We start from the raw sequence: 22014 nt of genomic DNA, 5'->3' as shown, positions 1-22014 counted from the left end.
TTTTATTTCCCCTTCCATTCAAGATTCTATCTCTATCAGAGTCAGCATGACTGAGCCAAAGAAAGCTGGGAGCCTTTCATATGTTCTGCAGCAGAGCATTGGTTACTTAACCGAGTTTTAGTGTACACGATGTTCTCATTTGTTAATAGTTTGGTGCTACAAATGAATAAAACCCAGGCTAGAAAATGTTTTCCTGAACGTATAGGGTGTTGATCTCGCTTTTTAAGATGGTAGTGTTCTATCCTGAGGACAAGCTGAGGTTTAGAGGGTTGTTTTGATAACTAACAGAAAACCTTTTTTCCTTTCTTTTGAATTATAGTAAGCTAAATCCTTTGGTTTCTAAAAAGCCATCAGAAACAATATCAACTCTGTAGATAAGTAATGACATGGAATTACATTTGAAAACTTTATGTTAGTTAATACTGTAACTAGTGGCTTCTTATAGTTAAGAGAAATGGAAAACCTAATTAATATTATAAGATGAGATGCACACCTTTGCTTTAAGTTACATTTTTTATTATCTGGATCATGTGCTGGCCCACGGAATAATGATGTAGTGGAGGACAGGTTGTCCTCATATGGAAAAATTTCTATTGAAGACAAATTGTTTACTACTTTCCCTTTTTCTACTTTCTATGTCTTTTACCAATACAGGCAAAGAGTGCGTATGAAAAAGTTGGAGAAGCTACAGAGACTGCTCTCACTTGCCTGGTAGAGAAGATGAATGTATTTGATACTGAATTGAAGGGTCTTTCTAAAGTAGAACGAGCGAATGCCTGCAACTCGGTCAGTGTTAGAACTTGATATATTATATTGTTCATGCTGCCCATTACTTACACCACATATTTACTCTTATTGTAGGCAAGTAATTATCTCCCTTACCACCTCAAACTTGCAATGTCTCCTTTCCCATATTCACTTTCGGATAAAATGGGTCTATCTGAAGAAAATAAAAGTAATCAACAGATAATTTCCACATGCAACCATCTGTGCCCATAAGGTCTGCCTTTTCCCACAGTGCTGTGAATGAACACAGCTGTCTAAAACTGACACACACAAAAATGGAATAATCCTGAATCTGTTAATTTAATTTAAAATAACAGACCACCACACCACCCCCAAATTCTCCAGGCTGAATTCTGTCAGACACTTAAGAAATCTGACTTTGAGAAAAAAGTAAAAGGGAAACACTCCTCATCTCATTTGATGAGGGATACCAAAAACTGACCTTAACGTGCCAAGAAAAAGGAAGCAAACTAATTAATATGGGGAGAGAGAGAAACATCAATTTTGTTGTTCCATTTATTTATGCATCCATTGGTTGATTCTTGTATGTGCCCTGACCAGGAATTGAATCCACAACCTTTGGTGTTTCAGGATGATGCTCTAACCAACTGAGCTAGCTGGCCAGGGCCCAAACTAATATATTTAATAATAGAGATGGAGTGGCAACACTGAATTCAAATCAAGTCTAGTAATATGTGAAAACAGTAATATGTTGTGTGCAAGCAGAATTACTCATAACTGCAAAGCTAGCTTAGCATTCCAAGGAGAATTGGTGTGGTGACTGTGGTGGAGGGTGCAAAGCCATGTTGTGTGACTGAATCCCCTCAGCTTCACAGAGACTGAGGTTTAGAGTAGTGTAATTCCAAACATATAACTACTCAATGAAGGGAAGTAAGTAATGGAGCTTACTTTATGGAGCTTAAAGGTGGTGTGTTTGCTGTAATGACCACAAATGAGGGCAGGACTGCATGTTTTGTTGTTGTGCCTTGCTCTGTCTGTCCCAGTGCCTGTCACATACTTGGTGCCTAATGAACATTTGTTGAACAAGTGAAAAATTTATAGAAATCATCATCCAATGGCATTTTATATATGTTCTCCTCATAGGTCATTAAACAGTTGATGAAAAAAGAATTTACTCTAGAGTTTTCACGCGATAGAAAATCAATGTCGGTTTATTGTACACCAAATAAGCCAAGCCGGACGTCGATGAGCAAGATGTTTGTGAAGGCAAGTACAGCAGGTTGCAATTGAGATGTTCTTGCTAGGATTAGGATCCTGGATGAGCCAGTAAATAAAATTGTTGACCTAAATCTGTAACGTTTTTCCAGGGTGCTCCTGAAGGTGTCATTGACAGGTGCACCCACATTCGAGTTGGAAGTACAAAAGTACCTATGACCCCTGGAGTTAAGCAGAAGATCATGGCCGTCATTCGGGATTGGGGTAGTGGCAGCGACACACTGCGATGTCTGGCTCTGGCCACACATGACAACCCACTGAGAAGAGAAGAAATGAAGCTTGAGGACTCTGCCAACTTCATTAAATATGAGGTTAGCTAATGAAAAGTTTCTTCACCCACACCCTGCAGATTCATTGTGTTTAAACAACACTCCTTTGGTAAAAGGTCAAATGTGTCTTGCCAAGAAAGAGGTGTGGTTATTTTTCTGCTGGCCAAATACATCACTATTATAATTTAGGTTGCTGCTTCAAACATATATAGTTAACAATTTAATACAAGTCTTTTACTTACAAAGTAGAATTATCAAGACTTGATAAACTTATAAAACCTATTTTGCAACTCCATGTAAATTAAGGTATTTTAAAAATTGAGAATTTTTTTTTACTTGTTGGGAAGAAGAGGGGGAAGGGAATGGCAAGGGCATGCTCCTTGGAGAGAGTGTGCCTTTTTAACAAAAACATTCATCAGTTAGCAAAAGGTCAAAATACCCAGGTTGAGACTTGCCTACTTTCTGCTCTCATAGCGGAATTCTCTTGTATCAGTAATGTGACTTCCTGGTGCATTGAATGAGAGTACAAATTTTGACCATTAAATATTTAGTAATTCCCTGGTTTTTGTCATGATCTGGGCTGTTTCTCTAGGATTCTGTTGGCTAGTAGGTAGGGCTGTGGGGCACTAAAAGGGCCACTATCGCAGTGCCTATTCCTCAGAATGCTTTTTCCCCTCATTTCAGAATATTGTCCTTACAAAAGTTAAGGAATGATTTGATAACAAAAATGTAACTGGAATTAATACTGTTCTTCATTGGATTTAAATACTGTTCTTCATTGGATTTATATCTGTGAAGTATGAATATGTATGCATATTAATCTTAGATAAGAATCGAAGGTATAGGCTTTGGCATAAAAAAAATGCAGAAGAAACCTTTGCTAATAATGTATAAGTAGTCCTGTTTCTCACTAGGGAAAAAAACATCTTCCTGTTTCAAGATAAGATGATTCTTTTGTGCAGACCAATTTGACTTTCGTTGGCTGTGTGGGGATGCTGGACCCTCCAAGACTTGAAGTGGCGTCTTCTGTGAAGCTGTGCCGGCAGGCAGGCATCCGGGTCATCATGATCACGGGGGACAACAAGGGCACGGCCGTGGCCATCTGTCGTCGCATCGGCATCTTTACGCAGGAGGAGGATGTGACATTAAAGGCGTTCACAGGTCGGGAGTTTGATGAACTCAGTCCGTCACAACAGAGAGATGCCTGTTTGAATGCCCGCTGTTTTGCTCGAGTTGAGCCTTCCCACAAGTCTAAAATTGTAGAATTCCTTCAGTCTCTTGATGAGATTACGGCTATGGTGAGTACAAATTTTGACCATTAAATATTTAGTAATTCCCTGATTTTTGTCATGATCTGGGCTGTTTCTCTAGGATTCTGTTGACTAGTAGGTGGCGTGCTATGTGTTGCATACAGGGAAGATTGTAGAATAGTACAACCCAACAGTACCTTCTGAATCAGTATCTTCAGTCACGAGGGAAGTACTTAGTGACATCGGATTCCCTTTCAGACTGGGGATGGTGTGAATGATGCTCCTGCTCTGAAGAAAGCAGAGATCGGCATTGCCATGGGTTCTGGCACCGCAGTGGCTAAAACTGCCTCTGAGATGATCCTGGCCGACGACAACTTCTCCACCATCGTGGCAGCTGTGGAGGAGGGGCGGGCAATTTACAACAACATGAAGCAGTTCATCCGCTACCTCATCTCATCAAACGTGGGGGAAGTTGTCTGGTAGGTCCATAAGACAATCACTTGTGTTCCTTTATCTAAAACTAGAGGCCCGTGGCAGGAAGATTCCTGTAGGAACAGGGCTTCCTGGGGCCTGAGCAAAACCCGCTAACCCACCGCCTCCCTGCACTTTCTCTCCCGCTGCCGCCCTCACCTCCCTCTTCCTTGTACACTGCCTTCAGTCTTGGCTCCTTGTCTGTGTATGCAAATTGACCACCATCTTTGTTGGGTTAAATTGCATACTCTGATTGGCTGGTGGGCATAGCAGAGTGGTGGTTAATTTGTGTTTCTCTTTTATTAGTGTAGATTGTAGCCAGTTTTCCAGATTTGTTTTTCCTATAGCAGTAGCTTTGGTCTCTGAGATGTGGTGGGGAAGGAGGTCCCGAAGGAAGTTATTCCAAGTATCCGTTAGTTGCTGTCCATTAATTTTTATGGGGGATTCGGGCATGGTGATGTTATTTGAATAGTGACCTAATTTGGGATGTTTCTCTTTTTCCTTGGGTGGAAACAGTATTTTCCTGACAGCAGCCCTTGGATTTCCTGAGGCTTTGATTCCTGTCCAGCTCCTCTGGGTCAATCTGGTGACAGATGGCCTGCCTGCCACTGCATTGGGATTCAACCCTCCTGATCTGGACATCATGAATAAACCACCCCGGAACCCAAAGGAACCACTGATCAGTGGATGGCTCTTTTTCCGTTACCTGGCTATTGGCTGTGAGTAGTTTTATATTAATTTATAAACAAAACGTTTGTGAGCCAAAATTTTGTAAATTCATTCCTTAAAAGCACATTTTGCTACTCAATTTACAGTAAATTTACTCCCTGTTTTAGCATCTTCATTCTGCCTTAGATCTTTGTGAGGTTTTCAGATTTAACCTATGGACGAAGGGATACAGGGACTACTCAGGCCTTACATCACTAAGATAATAAGAATGAAGACGTGTGCTCATTAGCATAATGTGGTTGGTAAATGAATGCATGGGCCTCAGCCACAGGTCAGACTCTTCTCCAGATGTCACCTATGTAGACTGCCTCCTCCTGATTCTGGTTTTCTTCCCCAGGGAGTCCGAAAGAGGTTGGTTAATTTCCCTAGGGTTCCATAGAAAGGTGCCTTTAAAATTAAAAAAGCACACCCTGGCATAAAGTGGGCAATCTCCTGGCCTGTCATTTCCCTCCAATGGTAACAGTTTCTCAGATGCCCTTCCAGAGGGGCTCTAGCAAACAGATTTTGTCTTATCTTCTTAAGCAATGGCACGCTGCACAGCCCTTGTGTGCTGAGCTTTGTCCTTTTGTATTTCTTCCGATGCTGGGTAATCCCCGCATCAGTGCCTGTGTAGCTAGCTGCCTTATCTCTGGGCACCAACTGCCTACTGCACTGGTGTAATAGGTGGGTGCACTTGTATCTTTTGGTGGATGCTACCACAGTGGTACATTTTCTTATTCTGTGTAACAAACTTGCTGAATTAAAAAGTAATGGGGAGTGGTTCCCATAATTGCCTTCAGGTGTTGCTCTGTTGCTTAGTATTCTGCATTAACTAAGTACTCTAATAGCCTTTCCACATAACAGTCCTGCCAGGGTTTTGATGGAGCAAATTAATATACATTAGTGTACAACTGAGAGTATCAGTTTGCCTAAAAGTCATGGATGGTGTAATCTGGTCCTACCACACTGCAGCCTTACTGTGTATTGGCAGTGGACTAGAGAAGGGCATGGCTATGGTAAAGGTCCTACTACCAAATCAGTAGAACCAATTCCTCACAAACTCTGGCTGCCTGGTTCTTCTGGACCACAGACTCCTCTCCTTGCAGAAGCCTCGGTCCAGCTGCTTTTGCACAGGCATTTCAGCTATTGTTGACATACCTTGTCTCTCATCTGTCCTGGTGAATGGGTCACGAGGCAGCAGCTACAGTGAATGCTGCAGGCTGCAAACCCGTGTGTCATTGTCGTGACGTTTGTTCCCAGGTTATGTTGGCGCTGCTACTGTGGGTGCTGCTGCATGGTGGTTCGTTGCTGCTGATGGCGGTCCAAGAGTGTCCTTCTACCAGCTGGTATGTAGCCATCTTCCTTCCTGTACCTTGGGTGCAGAGGGTTACAAGACCAAACAATATTAAGGCTCAATCTGCAGTTGCATCAAAAGATTATTCTGAAGAACCTGGCTTTTCTGGAAAATGGGGTCGAGGTCTTGTGTGGGTGTGTTGTGGACTTAGGGAATTGGTACGTGGACTTAGGAATTGTCCTTGGCTGACCATTGGGCTTTTGTTGCAGAGTCATTTCCTACAGTGTAAAGAGGACAACCCGGACTTTGAAGGTGTGGATTGTGCAATCTTTGAATCCCCGTACCCAATGACAATGGCCCTCTCTGTTCTAGTAACCATAGAGATGTGTAACGCCCTCAACAGGTCAGTGAATCCTCTTGGCAAGCTGGGTGAAGCTCGGACAGAAGGGCGCTGTGTGATTGTGTGTGTAGTGTGTCATTGTTGAGGATCACAGGAAAGCTCTTCCTTCCCAAAAAGAAAGAACAAGCAGCACCTGCTCCCAAAGTGTGAGCCGTCATCTCCAGGAAGTGGTGGGAGTGCTCAGCCATGTGTGTGTTCTAAGAGACAGGGAGGACGCCTGTATGCCAGTGTGCTCAGGGAAGGAAGGAGCTTTTTCCCTTCGGATGATACCTTTGGTCAATTAAGCCAGTGACAAAAGTGGAAATTTCAGAAATAGCCTAAATGTTAAGGGCAATTTCGAGACCAAAGCCTAGATTTTAAATTGGAAGTTTGTTCTACATCTGGACATTAACTTTGCTACAGTAGAAACTTTAGTCAGAGGGTAATGCCAAGTTAGCTGCTGCTTATTGAAGCGTATTTCTGAGCAATCTGTCACTTGTCACACGGGCCTCTTTACCTCTCTCCTTGGTTAGCTTGTCTGAAAACCAATCTCTGCTGAGGATGCCCCCTTGGGAGAACATCTGGCTCGTGGGCTCCATCTGCCTGTCCATGTCACTCCACTTCCTAATCCTCTACGTGGAACCCTTGCCAGTAAGTAGTGGCGGGACCCAGGCTGGGGACTGGTTGCCTCTTCAGCAAGGCTGGGGCTTGACAAGGCTTCTGTGTTTCAGCTTATCTTCCAGATCACACCGCTGAATTTGACCCAGTGGCTAATGGTGCTGAAAATGTCCTTGCCTGTGATTTTAATGGACGAGACACTTAAGTTTGTGGCCCGCAACTACCTGGAACCTGGTAAAGAGTGTGTGCAGCCTTCCACCAAATCCTGCTCGTTCTCCGCATGCACCGATGGGATTTCCTGGCCCTTTGTGCTGTTCGCAATGCCCCTGGTGATCTGGGTGTATAGCACAGACACTAACTTTAGTGATATGTTCTGGTCTTGACTGACAATTTTACATAAAGAAGATGTTTTAACTTAATCAATTTTTTTTTATTGTTTAAAGCAACTGTCTATTTCTGCTGAATTTTCACATGAACGTATTGGCTGGTGAAGGAGGTTTCATACTCTAGATTTTGTTTTGCTTTTTCTGACTCCAGTGGGGCAAGATTTTCCTTTTTTATACACATAATTAAAGTGTCCATTGACATGTACAGAGAACTAACACTATTTTATGCAAATATTTTTTTGTAGATGACAAAGCATGTACAGTGTTCTGTTTAATACTCATCCTTGTATAAAAAAAAAAAATGTTGAGCCAGCAGACATTGTCAGCAAATTAATTGGCAGCAGATTTTAGGAAATGAATGTGTGTGGAGTTTTTTTCTAAAATGATATAGCATGTATTGTGTCTTTTGCATGATCATCTGGATTTAATCTAAGATCACAGTCTAATTTTTATTCATAAGCCAATTTTTCTGCACTGGGCAGAGTACTGCTACCTCAGTCAGTATTTTTTGGTTTGCCACTCCCTCACCCCTCTTGGTTCACCTCCACCCCTCCCCACTCTCGGCCCTGGTCCCCACACTGCTCGGCTGCTTCTCCGTAGGATTTCGATGGTTCTGTTTACATCAGTCTTAATAAGAGGTATGCCCGTTCTCGCTTGTGCAGAAAACATTGTTCCAGATTCGATTGGGTTCATGTCCCCTCAGATAGTTTTTAAGGTTATTTATTTAAATGTCCAGTGTATTTTATTGTAACAGACATTGTTTTGCCAACATTGCCTATTTCAGTGGCACTTCACAATCTAGTTTAAAAAATAAAACATTTTAAATGGACAGAAAAATAACTGCCTTGTTTTTAACTCCTAAGTGGCCTAGCTTGAACTATCAACTTTCTCTTAAGTTCTTAGCTCAGACCTTTAGTTTTACTGTACTCCCAGGGAAGAAGGATCCTGTTCTGCTGCAGAGGTAGTTGTAAGAATTTTATTTTTTAATGTATAGGCACTGTCTTCTGTGACACATTTTATGCAAGTTTCTGCTGGCCTGGTGTAGAGAACATAAGGGCAAATGTGTGTATGTATATGTGCGTGTATGTGTTTTGTAAAATCTGTAAATAGCACATGACCAAATGAACATATTGTATAGAACTATTTTTATTTGAATGTGGCACTAACCACCACCACCATACTATGATGCATGTTCCAGATCAGTCTTACCAACAGTGTATAAGTCATTAACAGTCCTAACTGTGGTGTTTTCCTCCAATGCCTTCCAACATCCATCAACTAATGTGAGTATTCCCTGAAATGTAGATGCTTTAACCTGAGGGTGACTGCTACCAATTGAGCTAGCTGTGTGACACTAGTGAACAAGCCCCATGTGTCAGGCATTGCTGTGCTCTGTGGCTGTCCCTGAGAGCAGGGGGCATATGTGTGTTGCCTGTGCCAGCTGTCTCGGATAGTGGCATAGCCAGATGTTCATTGGGGAGGGCCTGGAGGAATAGAAACCCATTCTGATTTTGTGAGACTGAGCCTTTGTGAGGGAGCTGTGCCTTTGCTAGTGCTAAGGTTCACAAAAAATTGTGATTCTTTTGATCTTTGTTAGCTGCAAGGACTCATCCCAGAACCTTGGTTCATTAAAAAGCAAAAGCTAGTAAAAGCAAGTAACTGAATCAGTGAACTCACGTATCCGCAGGTTCCTCTTAAATAGACCACTTTTCCTCCTCTTCTGGGTCCCATCCTTTGCAGCTGAGACGTGTCTTCTCTCTGCAGGGTACACTCAGGCGTTAGGGTAGGGCTCTGCTTGGCCAGCAGCCCACCAGCCTTGTTAGCGGGTGAAGGAGGCCTAGGAAGCACCTTGTGTTCAGTGGATTGGCAGCTTCCTCCCTGTGAGGCCCTGAGTGTTCTTGTGAAGGTGTTTGGGCCCTGGTTGCTAGACCAGAAGATGTAGTGCTGGCCGTTTCGGGGAAAAGAGGTCTGCGTGTGAGGAGGTGGCTGTGGAGACTGACTGAATGCCGAGAAGGGAGGTTGGTTTGCTTGGCAAATAATGTAGGGGGGTAGTTTTACCCATTTTAGCATCATGAGTGGTAAAAAGAAAGGGGCCAAGTGGAATCAAATGCCAGGAGTGTGTCTTGGCTACAAACCAAAACAGGATGTCTGAGCTTGTTGGGTGGTGTGTTATTCAACGGAAACCAAACTAACCAGTCAACTTTCACTGACTCAGTTCCTTGATTTAGTGGCCTTTACAAAGTGAGCTGAGTGCTGTGGGCTGCTGTAGGAGACACGCACAGCCCCAGATGGCCCTGAGCTGGTGGGGCCTGGTGGTTTGGGCACCCACTTCCTTCAACCCAGACAGCCGAGTCCCTGTGTTTGCTCCAAATCAGGCCTCCTCAGCAATTGTGTTGCTGTGGGCACATCCATGGCTTCAGGTCTCAATCTTGCAGTGAGTGGCAGCCACGCAGTCCGCTCTTCACCGAACAGGAAGACACTGCTTTTGCCGCCATCAGTAATTGGACGGGGCAGCAGCATCCTCAGACCCACCATGCAGGTGCTGCCAGGCAGTTCCTGCCTGAAACACTTGCCCTATGGCCTGCGGCCCATCCCATTAGTGTTCTGCTTTTTGCCACTCCATGCTCACCTGGCCTTTCAGATACAGCTTTGCCCAGAAGATGACAATCTCACACATCCATCCCATTCCTGGGGCACCACTCCAGCAGCTTGTTCTGCATTTAAAATACAGGTAATATGTTCACATTCAATCAGGAGAGTGTGAGCCCAAAGACAAGCAAGGCAACTGCCAGCCTCCCTCACAAGCAGCTGCTACCACATCACTCTCAAGCTGGGCCACTGCCCCCCTGATGTCTGTGGTAGGCATCCCTCAGCAGTATGAGGCCACAAGCGATAGCTCAGTGTCTGCCAAGCACCGACCACAGCCCAGAGCCTGCTCCATCTACTGAGCTAAGTGGCCATTGCCTTTTAAATTTAACCACCAAATTATGTCAAAGCCACCAGGCGTCTTTCGTAAAAGGGAATGGTGATAAGCAGCTGAGTACAGAATTTTGTCTTGAGACCAGGCATGGCTGGGCCTGCCCCTGGGGAAGGATGGGGAGGAGGAAGCTAGAGGCTTGGCGCTGATTGCCACACTGCTCACTTCTGTCTGCTTCATGACCCTGCACTGCTAACTGAAAACCATTCCTTCTCTTGCCCTGTTACACCTGAAGCGATTAAGCGCCTGCCTGGTGGGATTCTCCTATCAGCCAGGGAGCTTTGCTATGTAGACAGATGACACCAGGGATCTACGTTGCCAAGCCAGTGTTTCCAAATGCTACCCTGTGTGGGCAGTGACTCGGAGACAGTTATCAGAAACACTGGTCTTAAAATCTTAAAAAGATCAAGCTGAATATTCTCTTTCAGCTCTCACTATTAATCTTAATCTTAAGTAGTTATTCTAACATTTCCTCCCCGTGTTTCATAAAGCTGATTTCCTCTTTCTTTCCTTTTCAGCAATACTGGAGTAACCGCTTCCTAAGCCATTTTGCAGAAATGTAAGGGTGTTCGGTTGCGTGCATGTGCGTTTTTAGCAACACACCTACCAGCCCTCTGCATGATTGAAGTTGGGGGTGGGGGAAGAAAAGTAGGAAAAGAGCCCCCAACTCATTGTATGTTATGTGGAGGAAATGTGTATTACCAATAAGATTTTTAGCTTTTAAATCAAAGTAATAATTACAAATGTACAACTTAGCTTAATGAATCTGAAAGCCTATCCAGAGAATTTTGGTTTCTTTGCTGCAAGAAGAATGAGGTTCTGAAACCTTATCCAAGAACTTAGACACCATCAGCCAAGTCTCCGTGCTTCTCTGTCCAAAATGTCATAGCTTATATAAATGTACAATATCAATTGTAATGCATGCCTGCAGTTGTAAGTAGCCAGATTTCTCTACAGTGTCATTGAAACATGCTACTTTTTAATTGGCCCTGTACAGTTTTTGCTTATTTATAAATTTATTGAGAACACTACAGGTGTTGAATGGTTAAAATGTAGGCCTCCAGTTCATAACTTGTTAAATTTTGAGTGTGCAAACAGCTATTTTGCGCTGTATTAAGTGTAACTTATTTAATGAAATCAGAAGCAGTAGACAGATGTTGGTGCAATACAAATATTGTGATGCATTTATCTTAATAAAATGCTAAATGTCAATTTATCACAACGCATGTTTGACTTTAGACTGTAAATAGAGATCAGTTTTTTTCTGTGCTGGTAACAAGCATTGCACAGACATGGTTTCAGGTAAATAAATCTATTCTACAAGTTCACAGTGTGGTGTTGATTGTTCTCCTATGAGAGGGGTGGGTGATGTGCATGAGGGCCTGCAGCCCTGAGCAGTTTTGCCCTCGTATAGATAAGAGGAAGGGGGGTAAGTGGTTGGAGAGCAGAGTGGTAGAAGGTCTGCTTATGTGATAAGATTTATAAAATATTCCTGCCCTCGTTCAGTCTCCCATCAGTGGAAATTTCAGAGACTGTAGCAGTGGAGAGATGGTTCTAACATTGTTCAGATTCTACCTTCCTATTGTTAATATAGAAAATAGAACTGAACTGAAATAGGACAGAAAGAAGTTCATTTGGTAGTTATTTAGTGCTTATCTGCCTGGGCCTTTTCTCTATTTTATAAATTTTCTAAGATTTTTTTTTTGTCACCAAAAGAAAAAGGAATAGGATACAAGAATAGTTGGATGATTCTATAAACCAATAAATACAAGTTCTATCAACTCTATAGATATGGAATAACCATTTGATTAAATTTAACATCCAGATTATAACTCACATTTTATAACATGAAAAAGAAGCCAGAAGTATTGAAACACCAGAATTACTCACCATCCACCATTGCCCACTGCTAGCACTGTTCTGGAGAACTGTGGCCATCAGACAAGAGAAAATGCCTAGAAGTAAACAGAAAAGCAGCGTTCACATATCAGATGTATTGAAAGGAACATCTGGTTCTTAGGAAAGTTTGATTTGGGGGGAGAATGGGGAACTGACATCTTAATCTGAAGGATATATGATTTATATGCTAATGATACATGAAAATACCATAAATTGGGTTATTCATTATGCCAGTGGTCATCTTAGAGGGGAGAGCTCTATCCCCTATACCCAATCAATTACAAATGGATCAAAAGGCTTGAAAATGAAACTACATCCCCAAAAGAAAAATGTCTAAATGATATAAAAAGAAAACTTGAATGGTTTACACATAAGATGTTCAACCCCACTGGCAAATTAAAATCAATGAGATACTGCGTTTTATGCCCATCAAATGAACAAAAAAATGGATCATCTAATATCTAGGGTGTGGAAAATGGGCCCTCACATTGCAGAACAACTGGGTAAGTTTACAGATGCTCTTAATATACAACCCAGCAGGTCCACTCCTTAGAATTTTTCACACCATTATCAAGATGTTAAAGTATTGGAAACAACCTAAATGACCATTTTCTTGCTGTTAGGTACATTTGAGGCACATCAAAATCACACTCTGCAGCAATGAAAAAGAATAAACCGGAGGAGGATCAACAGAGAGAAATCTCCCTGCACAGTGAAACCATGTATATCAACTTCAAAGTATGCAAAACAAGAGGACCATGTAATAGCTAATCTGGCCTTAGCACATCTGACTGAGACACATGCACTACTAGAGTCTAAATGCACAGCTTCTAGGGAAAGTCTTACAAAGAATGTCAGCTAAACTAAGCCAAAAATAGATTTACATTTCAAGTGCAAACCCTGCTCCACGTGGACTAGTAACTCGGAAGACACCAGCTACAGGGGAGGTGATAGGATAGTGGTTCGTTCCAGGAGGAAGAGAGGTGAGAGGAGGGCAGGCGGTCAGGGCTTCGCCTCTCAGTAAATGCTTCATTGCTATGTATATAGGTGTTCATTGTGCCCGTTTTGTATGTCTGAGATTTAAAAAACAAGGCATGAAAGTATCAGGAGAAAACATGGAAGAAAAGTCTTTTTTTCTAGGCATGGAACAAAATCCTAGAAGACTGATAAATTGACTATATAAAAATGTAAAAATTTCATATACAAATGTAAAAATTCCAGAATAGACTAGCTCTCTAGAGTTAGGAAAAGATTTGCTGTGCTTGACAGAGCATAATCCGTTCACATGTTTGGCAAAGATCAAACTTTGATATTGATCTCTCCCCTTTGCAGCTGGCATTAGGAAAACAGGCACTTGTGCTGATGGTGAGAATATAAATTAGCCCAATCTCTGGAAGGCAATTTGACAATATGTGATATTTTTGAAAATCCATAACCTCTGATTAAGCACTTAAATATTATATAGTCCTCAAAAACAAGGTAGATCTGTATGAACCGGCAAGGAACAATGCCTAGATATATTGTCTGCTCAGTAAAAGACAAGTGTATAATATTCTACCATTCGCTTTAAAAAGGAGAAAGTTAGGTTTCCAGCAATGCTCGCTGAGAATAACTGAAAACACTGATGCAGCTGGCAGATGGTGGGCACCAGGTTTCTCTCTGTTAGAGTGGGAGGTTACAAATAAGCAAGGGGAGAAGTTTAGAATGATCCATACAGTAATGAATTACTGTTGGAGACACCAGGATGAACTGGTGTCTCCAATTTGATATTTAGCTTGATATAGATGATTTTATACAGGACTATTTCTAGTTATCCTATCCAATATGCTAAGTATTCGGTCATCTGTTCAACCAAAGTGTAATATGCTAATGATATGCTAAGACCGCTCAACTGCTTGCTATGACTTGCACTGACCACAGGGGGGGGGGCCGCAGACAGTCAACTGGTCAACCAGTTGATGTGCACTGACCACCAGAGGGCAGACGCTCCAACAAATAGGTTAGCTTGCTGCTGGGGTCTGGCCGATTGGGACTGAGCAACATGGGCTAGACATGTCCTGGAGCCCTCTTGCAGTCCCTCCCCGGCTGGCCAACCTCCCTCATCTCTTCCTGGCCCCGATCATGCACCGGTGGGGTCCCTCGGCCTGGCCTGTGCCCTCACAATCTGGGCTGAGGGACCACCACCACCCCCACCCTGAGTGTATGACATGCACCAGGCCTCTAGTGTGTATATAAATATGTATTTCCTTGCACAGTCAACTGAGGGGTGAGAACAAGAACACTAGCAGTTTTAGGTTTCTAAAAAATAAATAGAAGGAATCAAGCCTCCCTGTAGAACTGGCTGATTCCAGGGCTGGGACAGGAAACGAACAGCACATGCCTGCAGAACACGTGCCAGAAAGTAAGGAAGCGCTCAAAAATCAAAACCACCAAACAATGGGGTCATGTCAAAGACACAGAAGCCAAATGACCAGAATTGGAGCAATCTGAGAAAGTGGGACTGGACTATAATCCAAAGTATAAAATACATTTCCACAAGTCCATGTATACATAAATGAATCTAGAAATTTCCCATACAGAAGAGTTCCACATAAATACTCTGCCCTCAAGAAGGGACACATAAGTCCCTATTCCTAGGTGTGAGCTGTAAGTAACCCACAGGGGAGAAACTGACAGACACTACCCCAGCCAAGTGAGGGAGGTCATCTTGAGAGCATGTCCCCATGGTCTGAAGTGATAAAAGTGGCATCTCACCTGTGATCTTCCTCTCCCCTAAAGCATATAACCTCAGTTTAATCAAAGGCAAAATATCTGACAAATCCGAAAAGACATTCTGCAAAATACCTGATTGGCATTCCTTAAAAACTGCTGAGGTCATCAAAAACAAGGAAAATATGAGAAACTCACAGCCAAGCGGAGCCTAAGGACACGCAGTGACTGGATGTAACACTAGACTGGGTGGGATCCTGGAAACGAAAGAAGCAAAAATTAAAGAAATCTGAATAAACTAAGGGCTTAGTTAATAAAAACATATATTGACTCGTAATAATGTATAAGTAATGTAACAAATGTACCATATAGTTGTAAAATGTTAATAACAGAGAAAACTGAGTATGGAGTATATGGAAGTTCAGAGTTTATTTTAAAATGCTGGAATATATATTTCTTAAATCCTCATAGAAATATCAAAGAACTACAAAACGGTACATAATTTCCAGTCCAAAATCTAAGAGAATGCGAGAGAGAATCAAGGTCACTTTTCTCCTAGTAAACTAAGCTGTGAAAACAAGCGAAGTTTTGATAGCTCACAGAGTACAAAAGGCGAAATCAAAATCCAGGGCCCACCAAACGTGGGGAGTCTCCTAGGACATCAAGCTGTGGCCCTGAAAGACGAATTCTGCAGGGAAGTGCCTATCAGTAGACAAGTAGATAAATGAGCTGTGGTAGCCCTAGCTGGTTTGGCTCAGTGGATAGCGTCGGCCTGCGGACTAAAGGGTCCTGGGTTTGATTCTGGTCAAGGACACATGCTTGGGTTGTGGGCTCAATCCCCAGTGGGCAACGTGCAGGAAGCAGCCAATGGATGATTCTCTCTTCTCATCATTGATGTTTCTATAGCTCTCTCCTTTTCCCTTCCTCTCTGAAATCAATAAAAATATATATTTTTTTAAAAAGCAAAAGCTGCCGAAGCCAGTTTGGCTCAGTGGATAGAGCGTCAGTCTGTGGATTGAAGGGTCCCAGGTTCGATTCCGGTCAGGGGCATGTACATTGGTTGCGGGCACATCCCCAGTAGGGGGCGTGCAGGAGGCAGCTGGTCGACATTTCTAGCTCTCTATCCCTCTCCCTTCCTCTCTGTGGAAAATCAATAAAATATATTTAAAAAAAAAAAAAAAGCAAAAGCTGTGGTATTCTTACACCATGGAATACTGTACAGCAGTAAAAAGATCTCTTACCCTTTGAGACTGCATGGAGGGACTTGGAGAGTATTAATCTAAGCAAAATAAGCTAGTCAGAGAAAGACAAGTATCATAAGATTTCACTCATATGTGGGATCTAATGAACAGAATAGATCCAGAGCCGGGACCGATTTGGCTCAGTGGATAGAGCATCGGCCTGCGGACTGAAAGGTCCCGGGTTCGATTCCGGGCAAGGGCATGTACCTTGGTTGCAGGCACATCCCGGGTAGGAGGTGTGCAAGAGGCAACTGATCGATGATTCTCTCTCATCGATGTTTCTAGCTCTCTATCCCTCTCTCTTCCTCTCTGTGAAAAATCAATAAAATATATATATATATTTTTTTAAAATAGATCCAGAGACACAGAAGCATGGAACAGACTGTCAAATTCCAGAGAGAAGGCGGAATAGGTGAGTGGGTGGGAAGACATCAACTAAAGAACTTGTAAGCACATATGCATAACCCATGGACACAGACAATAGGGTGGTAGAGGCCTGAGGCAGGGGGCAGGATCAAGGTTAATGGGAGAATAAAGGGAACTTAAGACAGTAACAAGAGTGACAAGGTATATCAGCTCCATGAACAAAGCCCGGTGGAAACTATCACAGCTCTTGTTACAGGGTATACATCTGATTTCTTATTAACTAGTTCGCTCAGTGGATAGAGTGTCGGCCTGTGGACTGAAGAAGGTCCCTAAGTTCGATTACAGTGTGGGATGTGCAGGAGGCGGCCAATCAATGATTATCTCATCAATGACGTTTCTTTCTCCCTCTCTGAAATAAAAAATATATATATTTAAAAAACAAGGAGTAAACATATGCTATTGAATAACAATAAGAAAATAATAGACAAACAAATAAGGTAGCCTAAAAAATACCTCACCAACCCTCCTCAAAATTGTCATGGTCATCAAAAACAAAGAAAATCTGAGAAACTTTCAGTCTTCTTAGAACCCTTTGGAGACATACTGACTAAAAGTAATGTGTTGCCCTAACCCGTTTGGCTCAGTGGATAGAGCGTTGGCCTGGGGACTCACGGGTCCCAGGTTTCAGGTCAAGGGCATGTACCTTGGTTGTGGGCACATCCCCAGTAGGAGGTGTGCAAGAGGCAGTTGATCGATGATTCTCTCTCATCGATGTTTCTAACTCTCTCTCCCTCTCCCTTCCTCTCTGTAAAAAATCTATTAAAAATATTTAAATAATAATAAAAAGAATGTCTCTTACTAAAAGACGAATGAGTTATAGCAACAATATAAATCAATTTCTTAAATAATGTTAAGCAAAAGATATGCTGAAGTACAGGCAACATGACTGTATATTAAGTTCAAGAACAAGCAAACAAAGTGTTGTTTAGGATGAAAAAACATGGTAAAACTGAAAACAGAACAGTATAATTTTACAATTGAGCAAAATGAACTCACAATTTGCACAAGGTTCACAATTTACATGACTCAGTGGTTTGAGAGTCAGCCTATGAACCAGAAGGTCACTGTTTGATTCCCAGGTGTCAGGGCACAGGCCCGGATTGCGGACTCGATCCCCGGGGTGTGCAGGAGGCAGACAATTGGTGAATCTCTCTCATTATTGATGTTTCTCTCTCTCCCTCCCTTCCTCTCTGAATATATATAATCTCCAGGGTCAGAAAGTGAAATATAAAAACAAAATTCAGAATAATGGTTGCCTTTGGCAAGGTTGGGGCAGAGGAGGGTGGGAAGAGAGAGGAATAGGATGTGATCAGATTTGAGCACAGAGCAGGCTTCTGGGATTGTGGAAACGTTCTGTTTCTTATCCTGGGTGGAGTGTATAGCTGCATTTTATGTGATTCTTCAAACACTACATATGTTGTCACGTATCTTTATACGTAGTCTATATTTTGCAAATTTTACATTTTATTAAAAAATAAAAGAACTACTTCTCTGGCCGCAAAGCAAGCCCTGTCTGGACCTGGTACACTGGAACTATTGTGAAGGAAAGCCACCCTCCTGTGTCTCCTTAGGTGTCTCCCGCTGGCCCTCCCTTAGCTGATGGGAGATGCCCTTCTGGTCAACACATGGATGGCTTGAGTCTATGCCTGACAGTCCAGAAAAAGCTCCGGATGGGGACAGGGCTTAAGGGCCACTGCTGCCCCTTCCTATCACACACTGTCAGGCTCAGCCTGAGCCTGTGTGGGCCGTGGGAGTCAGTCAGCTTGTTTCAGCCCAACAAGGATGGGGCTACAGTCTGGGCACCAACAAAGTCGGAGAGCAGAGGCCTCTCAGGACAGATCCCCAATTGCTGCCATTCCCACTCAATTCCTGGACAAAATCCCCACTGCCCCAAGGGACTGATAAGGGAGATGGGTAACAGGCCAATTAGAATGAAGTCACGGGTAAAAGATGATCCAAAAATTAACAAATTATTTTCCTGGGTTAGAAGCCCATGCAGGACTAAGTCTGACACTGAGAGGGACTCAAGGCAAATCTGTTGATCCAGCACCAAAGGGGGCCCAGCCATGGGCCAGAGAGCAAGGCTCATGACTCCAAAGGGACAAGATGTAGACCTGGGAGGGCCACTCCCCTCCTATACCCGTCCCACCCCGGCTTGAGTGCTAACAGTCCTCCCACAAAGCCCCCATACCTGATCGTAGGGAAAGGGGACCCAGCTGTCTGAGCGCTTGTCCAAAGGAACACGGAGGCGCAACCAGCCTCCAACCACACCGCCAGGGACAGGCCATGGGCCTGCGGCGTCCATCTGGTGGAGAGAGGCCTCCTTCTGGGAGGCTCAGTCCTCCTATTGGGAAAGTGGGGTCCTCCAAGAGGGCCCTGGAAGAAGAATGGACACTCAGAGAGGACACAAACAGCCAGCATCCCCCCCATCCCCTGAAGCAGGAAAGCTCTGACCTCAGGCCAGAAAACACTCCCCAACCCAGAGCCAACAGGGCCGTCCTGTGGAGAAAGGGGCCTAAATTCCAAAGGCCCAAGAAAGCGAAAGCAGAGTCCACAAGCTCCCAGCTCCAGCAAGAGGGAGTTTCAGTCCCATTTCACTGGGGTAGCCCGGGGAGGGCACAGGGCAGCCTGGGCTCACAGATTTACTGGAGAGAGGACTGGCCAGCTCCCTTGGAAGTTCTAAAAAAGATCATTATACCCTTTCACTCAGAAATCCTCCGCCTGAGAACTTACCCAAAGAAGGAAAGGGCTGTGAGCACAAAAGCCACCGGAGGGTTGTTTATAAAGTGACAAACGCCGGGAGATTTAAGTGGCCAGTGAGAGCCGTGTCCTGCTGGAGCTGCCCTGGCCGCAGGGTTTGGCAGCCTTTAACACCAGCAAGCCTGTGTGCTGGATTTGAAGAGCACAGACATGTGCTGAAGTCGGCTATTTTCCCTTTAGCAGACTGTAAAGCTGTGTAGAGATCACGGTTAAGAACGTATTGAAGTTACAGGGGGAGAATCTCAGACAAAAACAGCCAACATATCTGAGACTGAGATTGCTCATCTATTAAATGGGTCTAATTCCATCTGTGCTTCCGCGTGTGAGGCGAAGGATGTGATCACACAGGCAAAGGGCTTGCCTCATTGCCTGCCCCAGATGAGCACTCAAGAAGTAGCAGCTTAACTAAGCAAGTCAGAATGATCGAAAACCACATCTAAGACTGGGGAGAAACAAAAATGCTGGCGGCACCAGTACTGGCAAGGCTGTGGGAAAGAGGCACTCCCACCTTTTTGGGGAGCAATCTCACAGAGACCTCTAAGCACACACTCTGAGATCCAGAAATTTCACTATAAGGAATTTGACCTCTGCACGCTTTTGGAATATTATGCAAACATGTTCGTGACAGTGCAAACTACCAATCAAATAAACAAAAAACACCAAATGCCCACCAAAGGCGACAGGTTACAGAAACTGTGCCATCCACAGAATGAGATTCTGTGAAACTGTCAGAACCAGCAAGGAAGAGCACACTGACACCGCTGTGTGTAAGCATGACCACTTTGGTATACTTTATACATTCATATCGTTAGTTAAAAGCTCAATACCATTTTTCTTAAGATAGTACAGAAACTTATTTTGCAGAGCCAGGGATTCAGTAGAGATTTGAAAGTAGATATATGTTAAATTTTATACTTCTCTCTGATTTTTTAAACCATGTTTTCATTTTGCAAAGAGGAAAAAACACAGGGACAAAATGGCATCACTCATGCTAAAAGTCCATGATATTAAGCCTAGATTTAATACCTGATTGAACTATGGTTTTAACTTCTTCTAGAGTCAAAATAGTTTTTTAAAATATATTTTTATTTATTTCAGAGAGGAAGGGAGAGAAACATCAATGAGGAGAATCATAGATCAGCTGCCTCCTGCACACCCTCCACTGGGGGGCATGTGCTTCAACCGGAAATTGAACTGTGACCTCCTGGTTCCTAAGTCCACACTCAATCACTTTACCACACCAGCTGGGCCCAGAATCATAATTTTAACCAGTCTGGAATTTTCCGGTTAAGCTCCAGTAATCTGTCACAAGGGCCCTGAACAGGCAATCTGCATGATAAAACCCTCACCCTTCTCTTCCCCCACAGAAAGATGTCGCAGGCGCCGAAATCATCCTTTTTCTTTTGTCAGTAGGCCCTTTACTCCCTCTGCCTATAAAACCCTTATATTTTGCACAGCCCTTCCGAGTGTCCTTCTGAATGAGATGCTGTCTGATCCATGAATCGCTTTAATAAAGCCAATTAGATCTTCAAATTCACTGAATTGAATTTTTTTCAACCGTTTACATAATATATATAACAAATACTTGTGTTAATAGGGTTATTTGGATGGCAGAATAACAGGCCACAGTATACGTAACGAAATTTTCCGTCTTAATAATTTTTAAGTGCAATTCAGTGGCATTAAGTACATCCACATTGTTGTGTCATCACCATCACAGATCTCCAGAACTTTTTCAACATTCCAAATGGAAACTCTGCCCCATAAACACTAACTCCCCGTTCATCTCCCCTCCTTCCAGCCCCTTCTGCATGTCTATGGATTTGATTCCTCTGGAGATCTCATCTACAATCGGAATCAAACAGTATTTGCCCTTCTGTAACAGGCTTATTACACTTAGCATAATGTCATTAATTCTCACCCATGCTGTGGCATGACGGGATGTCCTTCCTTTTGAAGACTGTATTACATCCCACTGGATGGAGGTGGCAGCCCGTTTATCCATTCAACCATCACACAGTGGGCCCTCGGGTTGCTTCCATCGTTGGCTATTATGAATGCCATGAACATGGGTGTGCAGATATCTGCTTAAGACCCTGCTTCAATCCCCTTGGGTATTGCTAGATCATAAGGCAATTGTTCAAATTTTATAAGAACTGCCAGACTGTTTCCCACAGTGGCTAGATCATTTACAATACCACCAGCAATGCTCAAGGGTACTCTATTTTAAAATTGTTTTCTTTTAAGGGGTGGGAGGGGGGGAAAAATAAAACTCTTTTCTTTTAATGGCTGCTAAGGAGACTGACTTGAGGGCTTTAGGCTTATTCCCAGTGTTACTGCCACTGTGTGGTTTCTGAAATACATGACGTGTTCTGTGCTGGCAGCAGTGAAATCTCCCACAGCAATCTGGGAAACCCCGCACACGTTAGCCCCGACTGGCGGCAGCCCCGGTGCAGCAGGGCCAGGTCAGAAGACAGAAGCCTACGCTCCACGCCCCTCCTGCTGCCTGGGGGAGGGGCTCCCGACGTGGAAAACCTTACTAAGGCACTTACCTCTCCAGAGGCCCTGGCAGGCCTGACGTGACCACCGCCCACGGGGGCCAAGG

The 22014-nt window shown here is 43.4% G+C and overlaps 1 protein-coding gene across 2 annotated transcripts in view; it reads left to right on the top strand.

Moving 5' to 3' along the window:
• The window catches only part of ATP2A2 (ATPase sarcoplasmic/endoplasmic reticulum Ca2+ transporting 2), a 46915-nt gene extending 35213 nt beyond the window's left edge, over positions 1–11702 (top strand). The window contains exons 11-21 of one of the 2 annotated variants that reach the window (XM_084868030.1): positions 655–786; positions 1891–2013; positions 2115–2333; positions 3254–3589; positions 3800–4020; positions 4529–4731; positions 5981–6066; positions 6284–6417; positions 6927–7044; positions 7125–7245; positions 10893–11702. In XM_084868030.1, the coding sequence (XP_084724156.1) occupies positions 655–786; positions 1891–2013; positions 2115–2333; positions 3254–3589; positions 3800–4020; positions 4529–4731; positions 5981–6066; positions 6284–6417; positions 6927–7044; positions 7125–7245; positions 10893–10906 (1707 nt within the window). In that variant the 3' untranslated portion in view covers positions 10907–11702. Of the gene's footprint in view, positions 1–654; positions 787–1890; positions 2014–2114; positions 2334–3253; positions 3590–3799; positions 4021–4528; positions 4732–5980; positions 6067–6283; positions 6418–6926; positions 7045–7124 lie in introns of both variants that reach the window. The other variant, XM_084868029.1, reaches the window with a different exon arrangement.
• The last annotated feature ends 10312 nt before the right edge of the window (positions 11703–22014 follow it).

This window comes from Pipistrellus hanaki (genome assembly GCF_964339955.1).
Source record: "Pipistrellus hanaki genome assembly, chromosome: 19".
Taxonomy (NCBI): Eukaryota; Metazoa; Chordata; class Mammalia; order Chiroptera; family Vespertilionidae; genus Pipistrellus; species Pipistrellus hanaki.
The sequence above is the reverse complement of the archived record's forward strand: the minus strand, read 5'-3'. Positions and strand labels throughout refer to the sequence as shown.